The sequence below is a fragment of the Cryptomeria japonica genome, chromosome 2 (genome assembly GCF_030272615.1).
Source record: "Cryptomeria japonica chromosome 2, Sugi_1.0, whole genome shotgun sequence".
Classification (NCBI taxonomy): Eukaryota; Viridiplantae; Streptophyta; class Pinopsida; order Cupressales; family Cupressaceae; genus Cryptomeria; species Cryptomeria japonica.
In genome coordinates, this window is record NC_081406.1 from 291347599 (window position 1) to 291363160 (window position 15562).

The 15562-nt window shown below is 38.3% G+C and overlaps 1 protein-coding gene across 1 annotated transcript in view; it reads left to right on the plus strand.

Moving 5' to 3' along the window:
- The window catches only part of LOC131032588 (ATP-dependent DNA helicase Q-like 3), a 266803-nt gene that overhangs the window by 9515 nt on the left and 241726 nt on the right, over positions 1 to 15562 (plus strand). The window contains exon 2 of the mRNA XM_057963606.2: positions 7995 to 8201. Within this exon, the coding sequence (XP_057819589.2) occupies positions 8030 to 8201 (172 nt within the window). The 5' untranslated portion in view covers positions 7995 to 8029. The remainder of the gene's footprint in view (positions 1 to 7994; positions 8202 to 15562) is intronic.

The following is a 15562-nucleotide window of genomic DNA, read 5'->3' on the forward strand; positions in this document are numbered from 1 at the left end:
CTATGATTATTGTAAACATGTTCCTATCATTGTGGGATTCGTATTTTTGGTTGATCTAGAACATGAGGATAACAAGAGTGAACTAGAAAAAAGAGGGGGGGATACAAAATTATAGATGTGTGTCATGCTTCTAATCCTCTTCTCAATATATGGGAAGTTTATCCTTGTTTTATCTTGAGGAGATATCTAGAGGACCAATAGTTCTTATGATTACAATTGATGAGATAACTTGTCTTAAATGACAAACATTGCATACTTCCAATCATTAGTTGAGATAAACCATAAATCACATTGAACTCGAAGATAGAGATATGCCCTTGAATGATAATAGAGTTGTGTTGTTGAAGCTAAATATATCACAGAGGTTCTAAAGATTAGTTTAGGGATCCTCACATTGGAAAAGATTTGGTTTAAAACTATCATTGCTTGAGGACAAGCAATTTTGGGAAGGGTGGACTGTAATGTCCCCACTTTGAAATGGGATTTAATAATAAAATTAAAATACATAAGAATAAAAATAAAATTTATATTAAAATATAAAAGAATAAAATTAAATAGAATTAAAATTTAATTAAGTTAATGAATGGTCAAAATGCATAAAATGAAAAGTTGTGACTCCCTCAAACGTGAGGTATAAATGGGAGAAAGACAACTTCATTTGTGAGAGGGAGGGGAAGAAAGAATGGAGCATGTGAATCAAGGAAGAATCAATGGAAGAAGGAAGGAATTGGAAGTAAATAAGGAAGTGACTTTTCCAAATGAAGGCATAAATTATGAAAGGTTGCGACTCTTTCAAAGGGCATAATTATGGAAGGTTGCAACTCTTTCAATGGCCATAAATGATGAAGGGTTGTGACTCTTTGGAAGGGTGGTGATTGTGAAAGGTTGTGACCATTACAAAGGGCAAACATGATGAAGAGGTGTGACCCTCCCTCACATTGGAAGATATAAGCAATCAGATCAGGCTTGAACCATGATACTCTAATCTCTTGTGGGCAAATATAAGCTGAACCAAATAGGGGACATTACATTGGAAGGCAGTGAATCCTCTAGCTGAAGATTGTTATCTCCCATGATGTCATCCAATCCAACAACTATTGTTTTTGCTGCAGCCTTCTTTGCTTGCCTCTCAAAATCAACAAACTTGTCTTTTGTAAATATAGGAGTGTTCTCATCCTACATAGTTGAGGGGGTATATGGATTAATCTCATCTTATTCAATTAGCTCTTGAGCAGCTGTGTCCTTTTTTGTGCTAAGACAAAGGTTTTACTGCAAAAAAATGAGGTTATTGAGGCACTTTTGTTTGAACTTATTGCACTTTTATGTCTGAATGGCCTCAAACAAACTCTAGTTGTGTTCACTGTTGTCATTTTATGACACCCTTGGTCTATCAGTGAGAACCGATCAGAGATATGTTCTATGGACCAGCGCTGCCTCAGTTGATCAAAGAAAAAACAATGGAATCATGAAGTATGAAGTGTTGTCTTGCCCGAATTTTGGAACCCCTAGGTTCCTAAGTCTTCAACCCCGAAACTTCGGAACCCCCAGGTTCCCAAGTTCCTAAGTCCTCAACCTTGGAACTCCAGAAACCCCAGGTTCCCAAGTTCCTAAGTCCTCAACCTCGGAACTCCAGAACCCCTAGGTTCCCAAGTTCCCAAGTCTTTTCTTCCTCAACCTCAGAACTCCGGAACCCCCAGGTTTCCAAGTTCCTAAGTCTTCTCTTCCTCAACCCCGGAACTCTGGAACCTCCAGGTTCCCAAGTTCCTAAGTCCTCAACCTCGGAACTCTGGAACCCCCAGGTTCCCAAGTTCCTAAGTCCTCAACCCCAAAACTCTGGAACCCCTAGGTTCCCAAGTTCGTAAGTCCTCAGCCTCGGAACTCCGGAACCCCCAGGTTCCCAAGTTCCTAAGTCTTCTCTTCCTCAACCCCAAAACTCCGGAACCCCTAGGTTCCCAAGTTCCTAAGTCTTCAACCTTGGAACTCCGGAACCCCCAGGTTCCCAAGTCCCAAGCCTAAGTCTTCCCAACTTCGGTGACTTATGTTTCCGAAGTCTTCCCAACTTCCTTCTGACTTGCAACACTTCCAGATGGCGTGATCAACACTCGAGGCTCTTAATGCTCCAACAACTCTTGCGACTTGTACACCTTTTATGGAGCTACAGGGGTGCATTTAATGATTTTTGCAGGATTTCCATCAAGAGAAGTACAGGGCCATGCTTATTTGTGGTTACTTATGTCATGCTTGCATGCTCTCGCTTTGGAATGTCAGTCAATCCACCTTCTAGAAGTACCTTTCTTCTTGGGATTGCATTTTTAGAGTATGGCCAGGTTGCTTGCATGTACACAATGTCAGGTGCATGCACTTCCTTGCACTCCCTGACTGACATTCCCTGCACACACAAGGGTCAAGGCTTCTCTCCCTTGATCAATGGTCTCTCTTATGCGACTAATTTTCTATATAAGGCTGTTATGGCTCATTGTAAAGGATTCTCTCCTTGCTGGCTTGAGCTATTCTATGCTCTTTCACTTCTCTTAAAGACTTGTATATTTCTTGCATTTCTGCAACTGTAAGTTTGGCTATTGGCCTTATAATGAATTGAAATCATCATTCTTGCCTTACTTCAACTTATGTATGTTGTTTATGTGTTCTTACCTTCATTGTAAGTGTATGTTTGTGGCTTTCTTTCACATATATGCTGTGTTAACCTGTTTCTAGGTGTGACTTGTGGGAAACCCTCTCCCCTCTTAACATTCAACAAGTCCTGACCTCCATACGTGCGTTAAGGTCATTCATGCAATTGAAGTTTGTGCATCTCCTGGGTATTTCAGTTGATTCTTTGTGCCATTTCGGGTGGAGAGAGAAACATCTCTTATCTTGGTGCATCACCTCCTTTCATTTTAAACATTTCTCTCTTCCCTTTTCCTCTGCAAGCTGTTAGGATAGGTTTAGAAGTAAGATTTGAAGTGTTGAGTTGGTTCAACACTTGCACTTGGATTGAGAAGGAAGCCGGCCTTCTCCAGAGATTCAACTCCCTTGCACAAGGTCCCACACTTCAGGTTTGTTTCCATGTTTCACAAGGTTGCTGAGTTGATAGCTCAGCAAGGGTGCAAGCTTTTGTGATAACATTCACATCTAGAAGCATGACAAGGTTGAGACAAATTCCAGATTGTTGGCTTTTGAAGGTTTGAGGTATTTTTGATCCAATCTTTCCACCAATCAGCTCCAAAGAAGGCATTCAAAAGTTTGTAAGTAAGCAATAATTGTAAGTTATAAGTGAAATTTCATATTTTTCTTAACTAGTGCTTGGGTTGTTGTCCCTTGAATAGCTAGTGGTGAAGAAAAGAGTCACCCCCTAACTTGCTTGTAATTTTGCAATCCCCTAATACCCAATCTTTTTTATTTCAACCTTAGTTGTCATCGTCAATGTAGGACACAAGATAAAATCAGTTGCACTCTTTTTTCCATCCCAATCCGACAATTCCATGATTAAAAGAAAAATAAATTATCATGTTTCATTCCATTAAACCCTCTTTGAGCTCCCCATTAATAATTTCTGATTTCCTCTGAGAAGAAAATTTTGGGGTTGAGATAGTACCCTATTACATGAATGGGTTGGTCGAATTGATTTTTTCTAGGCTTTGTCCATGGACTCATAAATGTAACCTATTAGGTTTTGCACACAATCCATAGAGTGCAAAACCTTGACTAAAGGCTTTGATACGTTTACAAACTCCCCAATTTAGGCCAAATTGATTTATGAGCTTTTAGCTCAGTTCTTGATTCCTGTAGGATGATTGATAAGAGAAAAGGGGTCTCCAAACATCTTGGAGGGAACAGGTTCAGTATTTCAGAATTTCTATTCATGACAATGAGCCTAGTTAGTAGTATGGATTGCAATGATACTTTCAGAAGTGTTTTTTGACACTTGGAGTGTTCTCCACACTTAGGAGAGCACATCTATTTTTAGTAAGTCACCGAGTTGAAGTAATATTCATCCTACTGCTTCAGTTTCATCATGGCATGATCAGAATTGGAGTCCGATGTCATTTCAATGATTTCTGCAACTTGGATGAGTTATTGGGCTATTATTTAATTAATTCACTTAAGTTGTTTAATGTTAAGAATTATTAAAAGGGGAAACTTAGCGTAATAGTTTGTTGGGTAGGCAATTGAGTGTTTCAACTGTTGGATACCTAGATAAGGAGGCGGCCTTTGCACATGAAATGTTATTATTTCAAAAAGGTCTTTTTTGAGGGACAAGGAATACTTATATTTTTTAAATTGCAAGTTCCCTCCAAAAAGGCTTCAAATGGAGATCTTGGGGCTTCATTTGTGGATATGCTGAAGATTACACATACCGTTATGCTATCAGATTGAACCCGCAAGCATTTCCAAAGATCATTTGAGGACGAGAACCCTCATTTGGTTGCTGGTTTTTGATTTTAAAGACAATCCTTAGCTAGGTTTGAGTGCTTCTACTCAGGAATCACCATTGTGCTGATTGTGTTTGCAGTTTGGGATTTCAAAAATGATGAATTTTAAGGTGTGTTTTTTTTTGATCGGTTAATGGTTCCTTTATCACTTTTGACTGGAGCGTTGAACTAGTGGAGTCACATTGGGGGACCCAATCCCCGTGGTTACAATTCTGCTGAGGCATTAACACCTCCTAGATTTGATTCTTGCTGAGTTTTTCCTGTGCTGTTCATACTACTTATCACTCCATGTGCCTCCTCTCCGTGGCTCTCCTTATCTCTCCATTTTCTCTCTTCTTATCTCTCCACAACTCCATTTCCTTATCCCTCCGCTTGCTCTCTTAGCTCTCCGTGGCTGTGCATGGCCATCCACGTGTTCGACTCTGACTGACCTGTGGTCACCAACTTGCGTCCTCAGTGATTGGGGTCTTAACACCCCCCTTGTGCATCCTGACCACACCGGCCTCCTATCAGTCAATGCCACCTTTTTGACTTCTTCTCCTATGCACGGGCCCGCCTTAACCTGCCATTCACTATTCCATCCGGGGCTGAGGGGATTCGAACAGCAAACCACCGTATCAACATGGTGTCACAACAACCGTTGCGCTGTGGGGTGAACCCCATTTTTAAGGTGTTTTGATTGTTGCAGGAATTTGGGTGTGTTTTTGGCTTTGCATTTCAGGGATTTTTGATGTGATTCAAAGAAAGTGTAACTTGCTTCTAGGCTGAGACATACAGCTGCTTCTCCTTGCAAATGGGAGGTTGTTCTTGCTTGGTTAGGTGCCAAAAATGGAGTTATCTTGCTTTTAGACCTAGCCATTGACATTGGAACTGATTCCCAATCTGTCCATGGAGTTTTAAGAGGGTTTTAGAGACTTTTAAGTCTAGATAGTACAACCCAGGTACAGGCCATGCCACCTACAGCCCTGGCCATGTCACCTACAGCCCTGGTCATCTGAAGCTGGGCATGATTCATTGTCATTTTCATGGTTTTCAAGATCTCTTTGGTGGCGCTGGGCATTAATCTTGCTGTTTGGACAAGTTTGAGGGTGGCCTTCAATAGAAAAATGTGGGTTTTGTGATTTTATTTGATTGACAGACCTGTTCATGGTTTTTGAACCTGCTGGATATGATTGCCAGTTATTTCATGGTCCTTATTAGCTTCCTGGGTGACACTCAAGTTGAATATTGCTGATTGACATCTTGGAGTGGTGTTCCTTGTGAGTTTGTAAAGATTTGTAGTGTCATTGTGGCTGATTAGATCTGCAACAGTCATATTTCAGACTTGTCATAGCCTAGACAATCATATAAAATCTGTTTACCATCATTTCAGTGAGTTTGGAGTGTGTTGGAGTTGATATAGTTGGTATAGAATTCATTTCAGATCTTTGGAAGTGTGTTGTTATCAAGTTTGGAGGCTTGTTGGGCAATGTTCAGTCACTGTTTGCTTGTAGCAGCGAATTCTCTGTTAATAACATACCTGCAACTCATTATCCAGCCATAAAAGGCCTGCCACTTACATTTAGCAGCATATAATGCTATATCCAGACTTGCTATTATCACTCCAATTCATGTTTTCAAGTAATTTTGAAGTTGTATTCAGTTTGATGTCTATTCATGCTATTTGAAGTTGGTTTTGAAGTTGTAAGCGCCATTGTTATAATCAAATTTGGAATTAGTATTGTAAACTTGCCTTGGCATTTCATAACAGCTGTAAACATTGTTGGCATGTTATTTGATGTCTTCATATTGGCAAAAGTAATATTTTTTTCTAGGGTGGTTATCACAATTAAAGTTACTACTAAAATTTTTAACAAATTGAAATGAAAGGATATAATTGAAAAATTAAATTGAAATGAAAGGATATAATTGAAAAATTAAATTGAAATTTAAGTTACTTTGATGATACCTGTAGTTCTATTTCCAAAAACATCATAAAAAATTGTCATTGCAACGTCTATCAGTTTTCTTAGGATAAGATGAATCTAGCGATGCTTGGCTCACAAACATCTCCTTCAAAGATGTCAACGAAGTACAAAAGCTCTGCAAGACGAGGAAGCTAATTGCAAATGGTGTCACACCTGCTTGCACAAGCCATTTGTTCCTCCTCAAACCTTGATGTATACATAATTGTTTTTCTTTTCTTGTGCTATTGAATGCTAGTTGATCCTTTTATTTCACTTCTTCATTGAAAGTAGTAGATTCAAATTAAAAATAAATTAATAATACCTGCTTTCTTGGCATGCTTGTCTAATTTAGATATAGGATATAATTTATAAAGTTTACCACACTTTTAGTTTTCTTGTTTTTTTTTATCACCTCTTTTATTGTGGTAATGTGTCCTTTTTTGTTTGATGCTGGAAAGACTCTTTAGAACAAGCCTCATGATGATAAATGAGATGACATTTTATTTGATGTTGTAGGAACAAAAACCTAGGGATCTTGAGGACAAGATTTTGGGGATTAGAGGCATAGTTATATATTACAAAATATAGATAATCCTATGAAAATTCTGAATGCAGATCAAGAATAGGCATTAAAAAGTCAAAAAAGAGTAGTAAAATATGGGATTTGCTCGTTGAAGTTCAGAAATTTCTAGCGTTTCTCCAAGTTTATGGGATGAATCTTTGTTTTGATTTCAATTAAAAAAAAATACAAATAGATTAAAAATACCTAAAAATAACATAGAGACAAAAAGAAGCCAAAGTTATAAAGAGTAAGAACAATAACAATGCAATAATTCCATAATCCATCTAATAGTCTGATAATCATAAACATAGTATGAAACATGATTTATATTGAGAGACACCAAAAAAAATGTTGCATGATACATTGAGCGTTAAGCTAAGAAATTAGAAGCATTATTTGATTGATTTCTTAGAAACTGCTCCTTTTTCTCTCGTTTCCTCTTCCTCTTCTTTTTTGGTAAATGCAAAATAGCAATGGGCATGGGTATTAATTTTTTGGGTTTAGGGGCCTTGGTGGGCTCACCCTTTAGGGTTTGATTTGTTTTAGAATGCTTTTAATTTTCGTTTTTCTGTTTTTTATGCATTTGATGTGAGGGATACTCTAATCTCTCATGGACGGCTAAGGAATGTTGGGATACCTAAGGGGATACTAGGAAGTCCTACAAAAGGCCATAAAAGGGGAACAGGGAGGGGATGACCCTCCAAGTCCCCAGTTAAATAGGACATCTGGATCTTCACTTAGATCTAGGGAATGTGTCATCATGGAACACTAGAAAATTGGAAATTTCCATTTAATGATTACCTTATTTTTTTACAATAGTCTTCTGTCTTTGTATATCAGTTTAATGACTGTTATCTTTTCTAGAAATGCTTTTGTCCATCAAAGTACTGCTTATGCATCAATATATTTTTAATATCTATGAATCTCTTTTTAATTAATTCCACAAACTTAATATTAGATTTTTCTAATCCAGTCTTCTCTTTCCATGACATACAAACATGGTTATACTATGACTTTTTTTATATTTATTTAGCATCGAATGTTTGATCTCAGTTACACTTTTGGTGGGAGCATATCAAATATTCACAATGAAAAAAGCACTATTGCCACCATCAAAAGCCAGGTCCATATCAAGTGGGGAATATAACAAGGTTGATAATAGCAGTAAACGAGAATGGTTGTTGAAGCTGTTGCAGCAACATTTTGGACATTCCAACTTTAGAGGACTACAGCTTGAGGTCATTGAAACTATTTTATCAGGTTTGCTATTTTCGCTATTGCACTTCAGTGCATCCTCTCTATTTTATATGTAGATTTTCAGAATGGCCTGCAGATTCTGTGTCAATCCAGGTTTTCTTAATGTGGTTATTGGTTTGGACACATTTTTAAGAATTTGTGTGTAAAAGTGGGAACTAGGAGATCGCATAGGTGGAAGCTGCAAGTAGTTTTTGGAATTCAGACTAATATGTTCAAATGAAAATATGCAAGGATGCAATGTAAATGGAATTTCTGTTTCAAATTAATGAAGATAGCTGCAGTGCTTCAAAGATTGATTTACCTTTTGATATGATTCTCAATAATCCATGGTGGACAGGATAAAAGACCAAATTTTGTTAAGATGAGAAGCTTGGGTTTTTTTCTTTGCTTTAATGGTAATTACATATGCTATAATGAGTTCAAAAGATAGTATAATTGGCATGCTCTAGTTGTTGTATGTATAGAGATGTATAGGGTAAAGCATAATGTCATCAATTATTTTTCTTTTTTTTTAATCACACTGCCTCAATGGGGTTGGTATCCATTTTAAGATGAAATTGTTTATTATGTGGATTGGCGTGCATTAACTGGTGTATTTATAGAGATGCATACATAAAGCATAATATCATCAAATTTTGCTTTTGATGCAGTGCATTTAGTTGTACTTTTTATTACCAAATAATGCACCCTTGCCAAGTTGAGCAAATTCAGCTTATTGATGAAACATTGGATGACTTCTCAAAGTGTGGGCTTTGATAAACTGAAGTCAACCTTCAGAGAGGGCTGGTTCCCTGCTGCAATCACCTAAACTAAGCTAAACTATTGATTTTACTAAGGAAAAGGAAAGAGCTAGCTTGAAAAGAACCTATTGCTATTATGGTAATGCACCAAAATGGTTTTCAGACCTTTACATTCTGTTTAATACACACAATTGATTAATACACAAGCTAATCCTTACACAACTCAGGTTTAACATAGACAACAACACTTCATAGGAAATTTAGAGTTTTTTAGTCCTAGAAGGAAAAATCAGATTTTCCACAACTAGAAAGCTGTCCAAACTTATGACATTACCTATTGTTAGACAATTCAAATAACCAGAAGACAACTAAGAGGGGGAGGGGGGGGGGGGTGAATCAGTTGAGACAAATTATCAGAACATTAAGCAATTAAAACTTTAATACTGGAACCCAAAGCATAAATACCGGAGTGCTTAAATCAAATACCGTAATAGCAGTTAAATCAATTAAGCATAAACAATAATTAGAGAATAAATACCATCCACATGACACCAAGATTTATACGTGGAAAACTCGGTAAAGGGAAAAACCACGGTGGGAAGCCTACCCACAGTCAGATAATACTTCTGCAGTAAGTATGTGAATTACAATTGAGGGGCTTGCACTTGCAGGAAGACCAATAGCCTAGAGCGAACTGCTCAACACAAAAGGAGTCTCATTGACTACATAGAAATCCAGACTACAATCCAGAGAAGTGATTGAATTGCAAAGATAGCATCTCGTATGCCTGAGTACAGTTCCGGTTAAACTCAATACCGGAGGACTAAATCCTCTTACATAAGCCCAATTCAATCTCCAATGATCGACCAAATCCTTTGCCTGAATGATATTACATTATTCGCACATTACATATCCATTTCCCATTCCCTTGACCATAACCATGATTCTCTACAATGAGATCTTACATCATATATATACAAACCCTCAACCATAAACAAGCAGGTCGGTCACCAGACAATAAACCAATTACATAATTACAAAACATGTCGGCCTTAGACCAAACAAACAATATTCAACCCATAAGACATCCCAGAAACACATCGAGAGGTCCAATCCATACGTTTCATTAAGCCGTTCCATAACCTAGATCAATCGGGACCAAATATAGGTCCACACGCTAAAGCAATGATCTCCATTCGCCAAGTCTCGAACATGATCACCAACAACATCCTGAATCCATACCAGAAGCTGCACCAACACCACTTATGCATATCATCAAAGATCTTCATCAAGGCTCTGCCGGTGAAACCCTCGCCGGTACCACAAGCCAAGCTTCCAAGCAAACAGGATAGCATCCGATCACCAGACCAAAACCAACTGACTGAATATGAACATGCCAATTTCATAACCAAACTATACCGGAGCATACCGGATCATGCTAGATCCAAACCAACCAGAAACCACTCATCCTACTGAGACCAGAAGGGTGTCGGTAAAGCATCCAAAACAACTAGTGTTGACATCAATGACAAAACATCAATGCAACACATAATCAATTCTTCCAAATGGCCAACAATCTCCCCCTTTGACATTGATGGCAACACTAGATGTGAAAAAACATCTAAGTACCAAGAAATGCCAAATAAGTCTCCCCCAATGGAAGATAACCAACAATCTTCCACATAAAGATATAGCAATGAAATTTTGAAACAAAAACCAAACTCCCCCTGCAAATGATATGTTTGCAAAGCTCTGAATTACCCATATATCTCTCCCTAATGTATACAACTCCCTTTTTTCTTTTTCACATCAATATCTCTCCCCCTTTGACATCAATGCCAGAAATTTGACAAAAATATAAAAGCAAAAACATAAACCACTGAAACACAAAGCTAATTACTCCCCCTGAGCAGTAGCATCCCCACATCAGTGCCGGAATGAAAAATATCTCTGATAATGCATATCGGACCGATTCCAAAAAGCATCAATCAGTTCTCTACCGAAGGGGCAGAAATTCCTAACCTATTTCTCAGGTACTCAAATGGTTCTTTTGGCAAAGGTTTAGTGAAAATATCTGCAATCTGCTCTTTAGTGTTCACATAAACCAATCTGACTTCATTTTTTTCCACGCTCTCCTTCAAAAAGTTATACTTGATAGATATGTGCTTTGTCTTAGAGTGAAATACCCGATTTGTTGATATGCCAATAGCAGCAGAGTTATCATAGTGAATAACTACCGGTCCAGTGCAATGCACTTTGATATCCTTCAACATTTGCTTCATCCATAAAACCTGTGTACAGTTAGTAGCAACAACAAGATACTCAGCTTCAACAGTAGATAAAGAAGTACATGACTGTTTCTTGCTGATCCATGAAACCAACTTCTTTCTATTCCAAGAAAGAAAGCTCCACCGGAAGTACTTTTTCGGTCATCAACATCTCTAGCCCAATCAACATTTGTATATGCACATAAAGTAAAGTCATCATCCTTAGGGTACCACAAACCATATTCTGTTGTATCTTGCAAGTATCTACAAATCCTTTTCACCGCACTCTCATGATTTTCTCTAGGATCACTCTGAAATCTAGATGCAATACAAACAACATTCATTATGTCAGGCCTAGTCCGAGTCAAATAAAGCAGACCTCCAATCATAGATTTGTCAATTTCTCACTTGTAACCATAGGAGTACTTACCGGTTTAGAATCTCCCATACCAAATTTCTTAAACAATTCCCTAGCATACTTAGTTTGAAAGATGCTTTGTCAGTTTGAGTAATCTGCAAACCTAAGAAAAATTTCATTTCCCCAATCATAGACATTTCAAGTTCTTTCTCCATATTCTTAGAAAATTCCATGCACAACTTATCTTCACCTCCAAAAATAATGTCATCAACAAATACTTCAATAATCAGTATATCATCATCAGTGATCTTATAACATAAATTACTATCAGCATTACCCTTAGTAAAACCAAGCTTCAAAAGATATTTATCCAACCTTGCATACTGTTGATGTGTGTTTTAGGCACAACATTACAAAATAAATTACCAAGATAATTTACCCTCTCTTGAACAAAATCACCTCAGATGCTAAGAATGAGATCAACTAAAATGATTCCAAGGTTTCTACATGTCAGGTCTTGACGAGTGGGTAACTCAATGGTCGATGTGAATTGTTGTGTTCACTAGGGGACTTACGCAAATGTTTGGATTATCATGAACGATGCGGAATAGGTGTGCTGACAACTTAAGATTTATCAATATGGCTCTGGATTTACTTCCTACTAAAAAATGGGCAAAAGGAATAAGGTTCAAGAAATCTATTCTAAGCCTAGGAATGTAGGAAATGATGAATGGATCTAGTGGAATCAAACTAGGCAAGGTCTCACAATCACGTATTGACACAAGCTTAGTGCAATTGTCTAAGGTACACTTAAAGATTTTCAGGCTATCACCATCAAACGTTGACACCATCCAAGTTGATGATTGTCAAGGGACGCGTAATAGTTGAAGTTAAGCTTACTTAAATTTCTAGTTGACCACGCAACGCGCACTTACCAGCGGCAAAAGGCTAGTGGTATGGATTAAGGATTCCACACAAATGAATTCAACAAATCTTCCACTCAATCTAATATACATGAAATTAAATTCTAAACTAAGATTCTAATCTAACTTGGAGGAATTGAGAACCATGAATGCAAATACAACACTTGAAGAGCAAAATCACCAACAATTGAACAACGATTATGATTCAAATAGCTGCAACATATACCAACAATTCTACAAAAAATCTCCCTTACAAATGAGAGACAAGGAGGCATATATAGAGTTTCTTACAAAATGGATGGCCAAGATTGATCCAAGATCAACGGCTGAGATCATGCCAACAAAACCCTAGAATTGCCCTAATTAGGGTTTACATAAAAAATGGTGCCACCAACATATGGCCCAATGAAAAGATACTTAGTCATCAAATAGGGAATCTTCTAGAAGATTCCTCCCCGCGTCTCTCTCTCTCTCTCCTAGCATACTCCAAGAATCTAGCCAATACTGAATCTAACTCCTCCATGGAAATGCTAGGCAAGGTATCCTGCAGTAAATCAATCACGTCCAGTGAATCTGAGCAAGCATCCAAAGTGTTTTCCCATTCTAGCATGAGCTTCTGCGAACTATGAACATGAATCAACAAAGAGACCAAGTCATCTATCTGACTCTTCTTCAAAGAGTCCAACTGGCAAAAATACATAAATTTCATCTTGTCTCTTAATTCGGCTAAGTGTAAACCATTGGCATCACTAACATCAACACCCAATAATTCCTCAATCGAGGCAAGGATCTTCATTTGAATGTCCTGAATTAATCCTTCCATCTCCATACAACTCGACTGGGCATTCTCAGAAGTTGATTTCTTCACGGCTAATGAACAATACCAGCCATGGAAATCGTATCTGTCTCCACTGTGCAAAATGTTCTCGCTGACTGTTGTGACCATTTCACACATCGCCCCATTAGAATGGGGACCCCCTCTTTTTGCTCGATTTTGCCTGTTCTTCTCTTTGCTTTTAGGGTTTTGAGTGAGTGAGTCGTCTGGACTAGGGTTAAGCCTTAGGGTTTCCATTTTGATGTCTTCAAGCCAGAGTCCAGTCCAATTTTTGAATAATTATTGAGTATCCTCGCGTAGGTTGCAATTTTGAAATAGGGTGAATCTATCAAGATGTCAGATGAGTCTGTCTAGGTCCAATCGGAATTTTGAAAGCAAGTCCAAATTTTGCCTAAGTGTTAATGGTGGAATTATGAAATTTTGTCCGATTGAATTTTTGACCAAATTTTGGAAGTTTTGATAAGTGATCCCTGGCCTTGGAGATAACCTAATTATGCCTTGTGAAGTGACTGAAAGCCTAAATTCTCGATATTTTGGTCTATAGGGGCAAAATCGCTCCTATCCCTCTCTCAAGGACCAGGGCGAAATTGGTATTTTATGCATCTTGGTTATTGACTTGTTTCATTTGTCTTGTACAGGGTCGCCAGGAGATGCAGTTGAACGTAAATTGGAGGTTTTGAAGATTTTGAGACTCAAAATGGCAAGTTTTTCAAGGTTTAAGGTCAAATTGCTCCTGTCCCTCACCCAAGGACCAGGGCGAAATGGCTTACTTAGGGCATTTTTGGCCTTAGTTGATCAAATTAAAGCATCAAGGACACAATGAAAGGTGAAATCAACATAATGGAGCACCCAGACTTAGTCGTTTGCAATGAGAAGTTGAACATTTGCCCTTAAGGACAAAAATCGCTCCCGTCCCTCACTGAAGGACCGGAGCTTGTTTCTCAAAGTTGCACTGTCCTTGCAAGACCAGGACAATTTTATGATTGGAAGATATCAAGGAGGGCATGTTTTGTCCATTCAATATAATTTGAAGTAATTTGCAAACAAGGAAACATGCTAAGATGACAAAATCGCTCTTGTCCCTCACTGAAGGACCGGAGCTTGAAATCCAAGTTTGCCCTATCCTTGCAAGATTTGAATGATTTCGCGATTTGAGAAGAACAAGGAAAGTGCGTTTTATCTGTTGAATATAACTTGAATGAGCCACCATGAAGAAAATCTATCCAAATTGGTCAAATCGCTCCTGTCCCTCTGTCAGGGACCAAGGCGAATTTCAAAGATAGCTCCTGTCCCTCTCCTAGGGACCAGAGCGATTTTCTTAAAGGACAAGTTTTTGGCGAAGGTGAAGTGAGTTTTAAGTTTGAGGCAAATAAAGGAAGGCGTAATCACTCTATTGAAGATAAATTTGAAGATTGCAAAGCACAAGTGAAACCTATTTTGCCCTAGGCGCTCCTGTCCCTCTCCAAGGGACCAGAGTGATTTCCTCATAAGGCAAATTTCCCGCAAAGTTAAAACGAGTTTCATGTTGAAGATGAGTGAGGGAAAGCATAACGAATCCATTGAAGATAGTTTTGAAAGTTAGGAAAGAATGGTTGAGCTTATAATTGCAAAATCGCTCCTGTCCCTCACCAAGGGACCAGGGCAAAAAAGATTGTCAAGACTTCCCTTCCAAGTTTGGTCGGATCCAAGCCAGGGCGCATAATGGAGATGATATTAGGAACGCTTCGAAGAGGAACAAAGTTGCAAAGACCACGAGAACTTGATGGAAATGGCCAAAACGCTCCTGTCCCTCACCAAGGGACTAGAGCGAAATATCCAAGTGTGCCTCATTTTAAGAAGCCACTTTCGTTTCATACATTCAAGATGGAGTAAGCAATAACATTTTACGCCTTGAAGACAATTTGATATCAATATGATTGAGGATTTGCGCCATGGACTAAAGTTCACTCCTATCCTTCACTGGAGGACCAGGGCGATTTCTATTAAACTGGCCATTTCCTTCCAAAACCACATCAAGGCGAGGTCATGCAAGATCCCAAATGTCTTTAGGAAGATGATGAACAAGGAGTTAACGTCAAAAGTCGACAATTTTGAGCTCAAATGCAAAGTTCGCTCCTGTCCCTCTCCCAGGGACCAGGGCGAAAATGGTTCAAAGGGCATTTATTCCAAAAAATTGAATAGATCAAACTCCAAGTTACGAATGAAGATCCCAGTTTGGACGTAAGGGAAGTGACTTTGAAT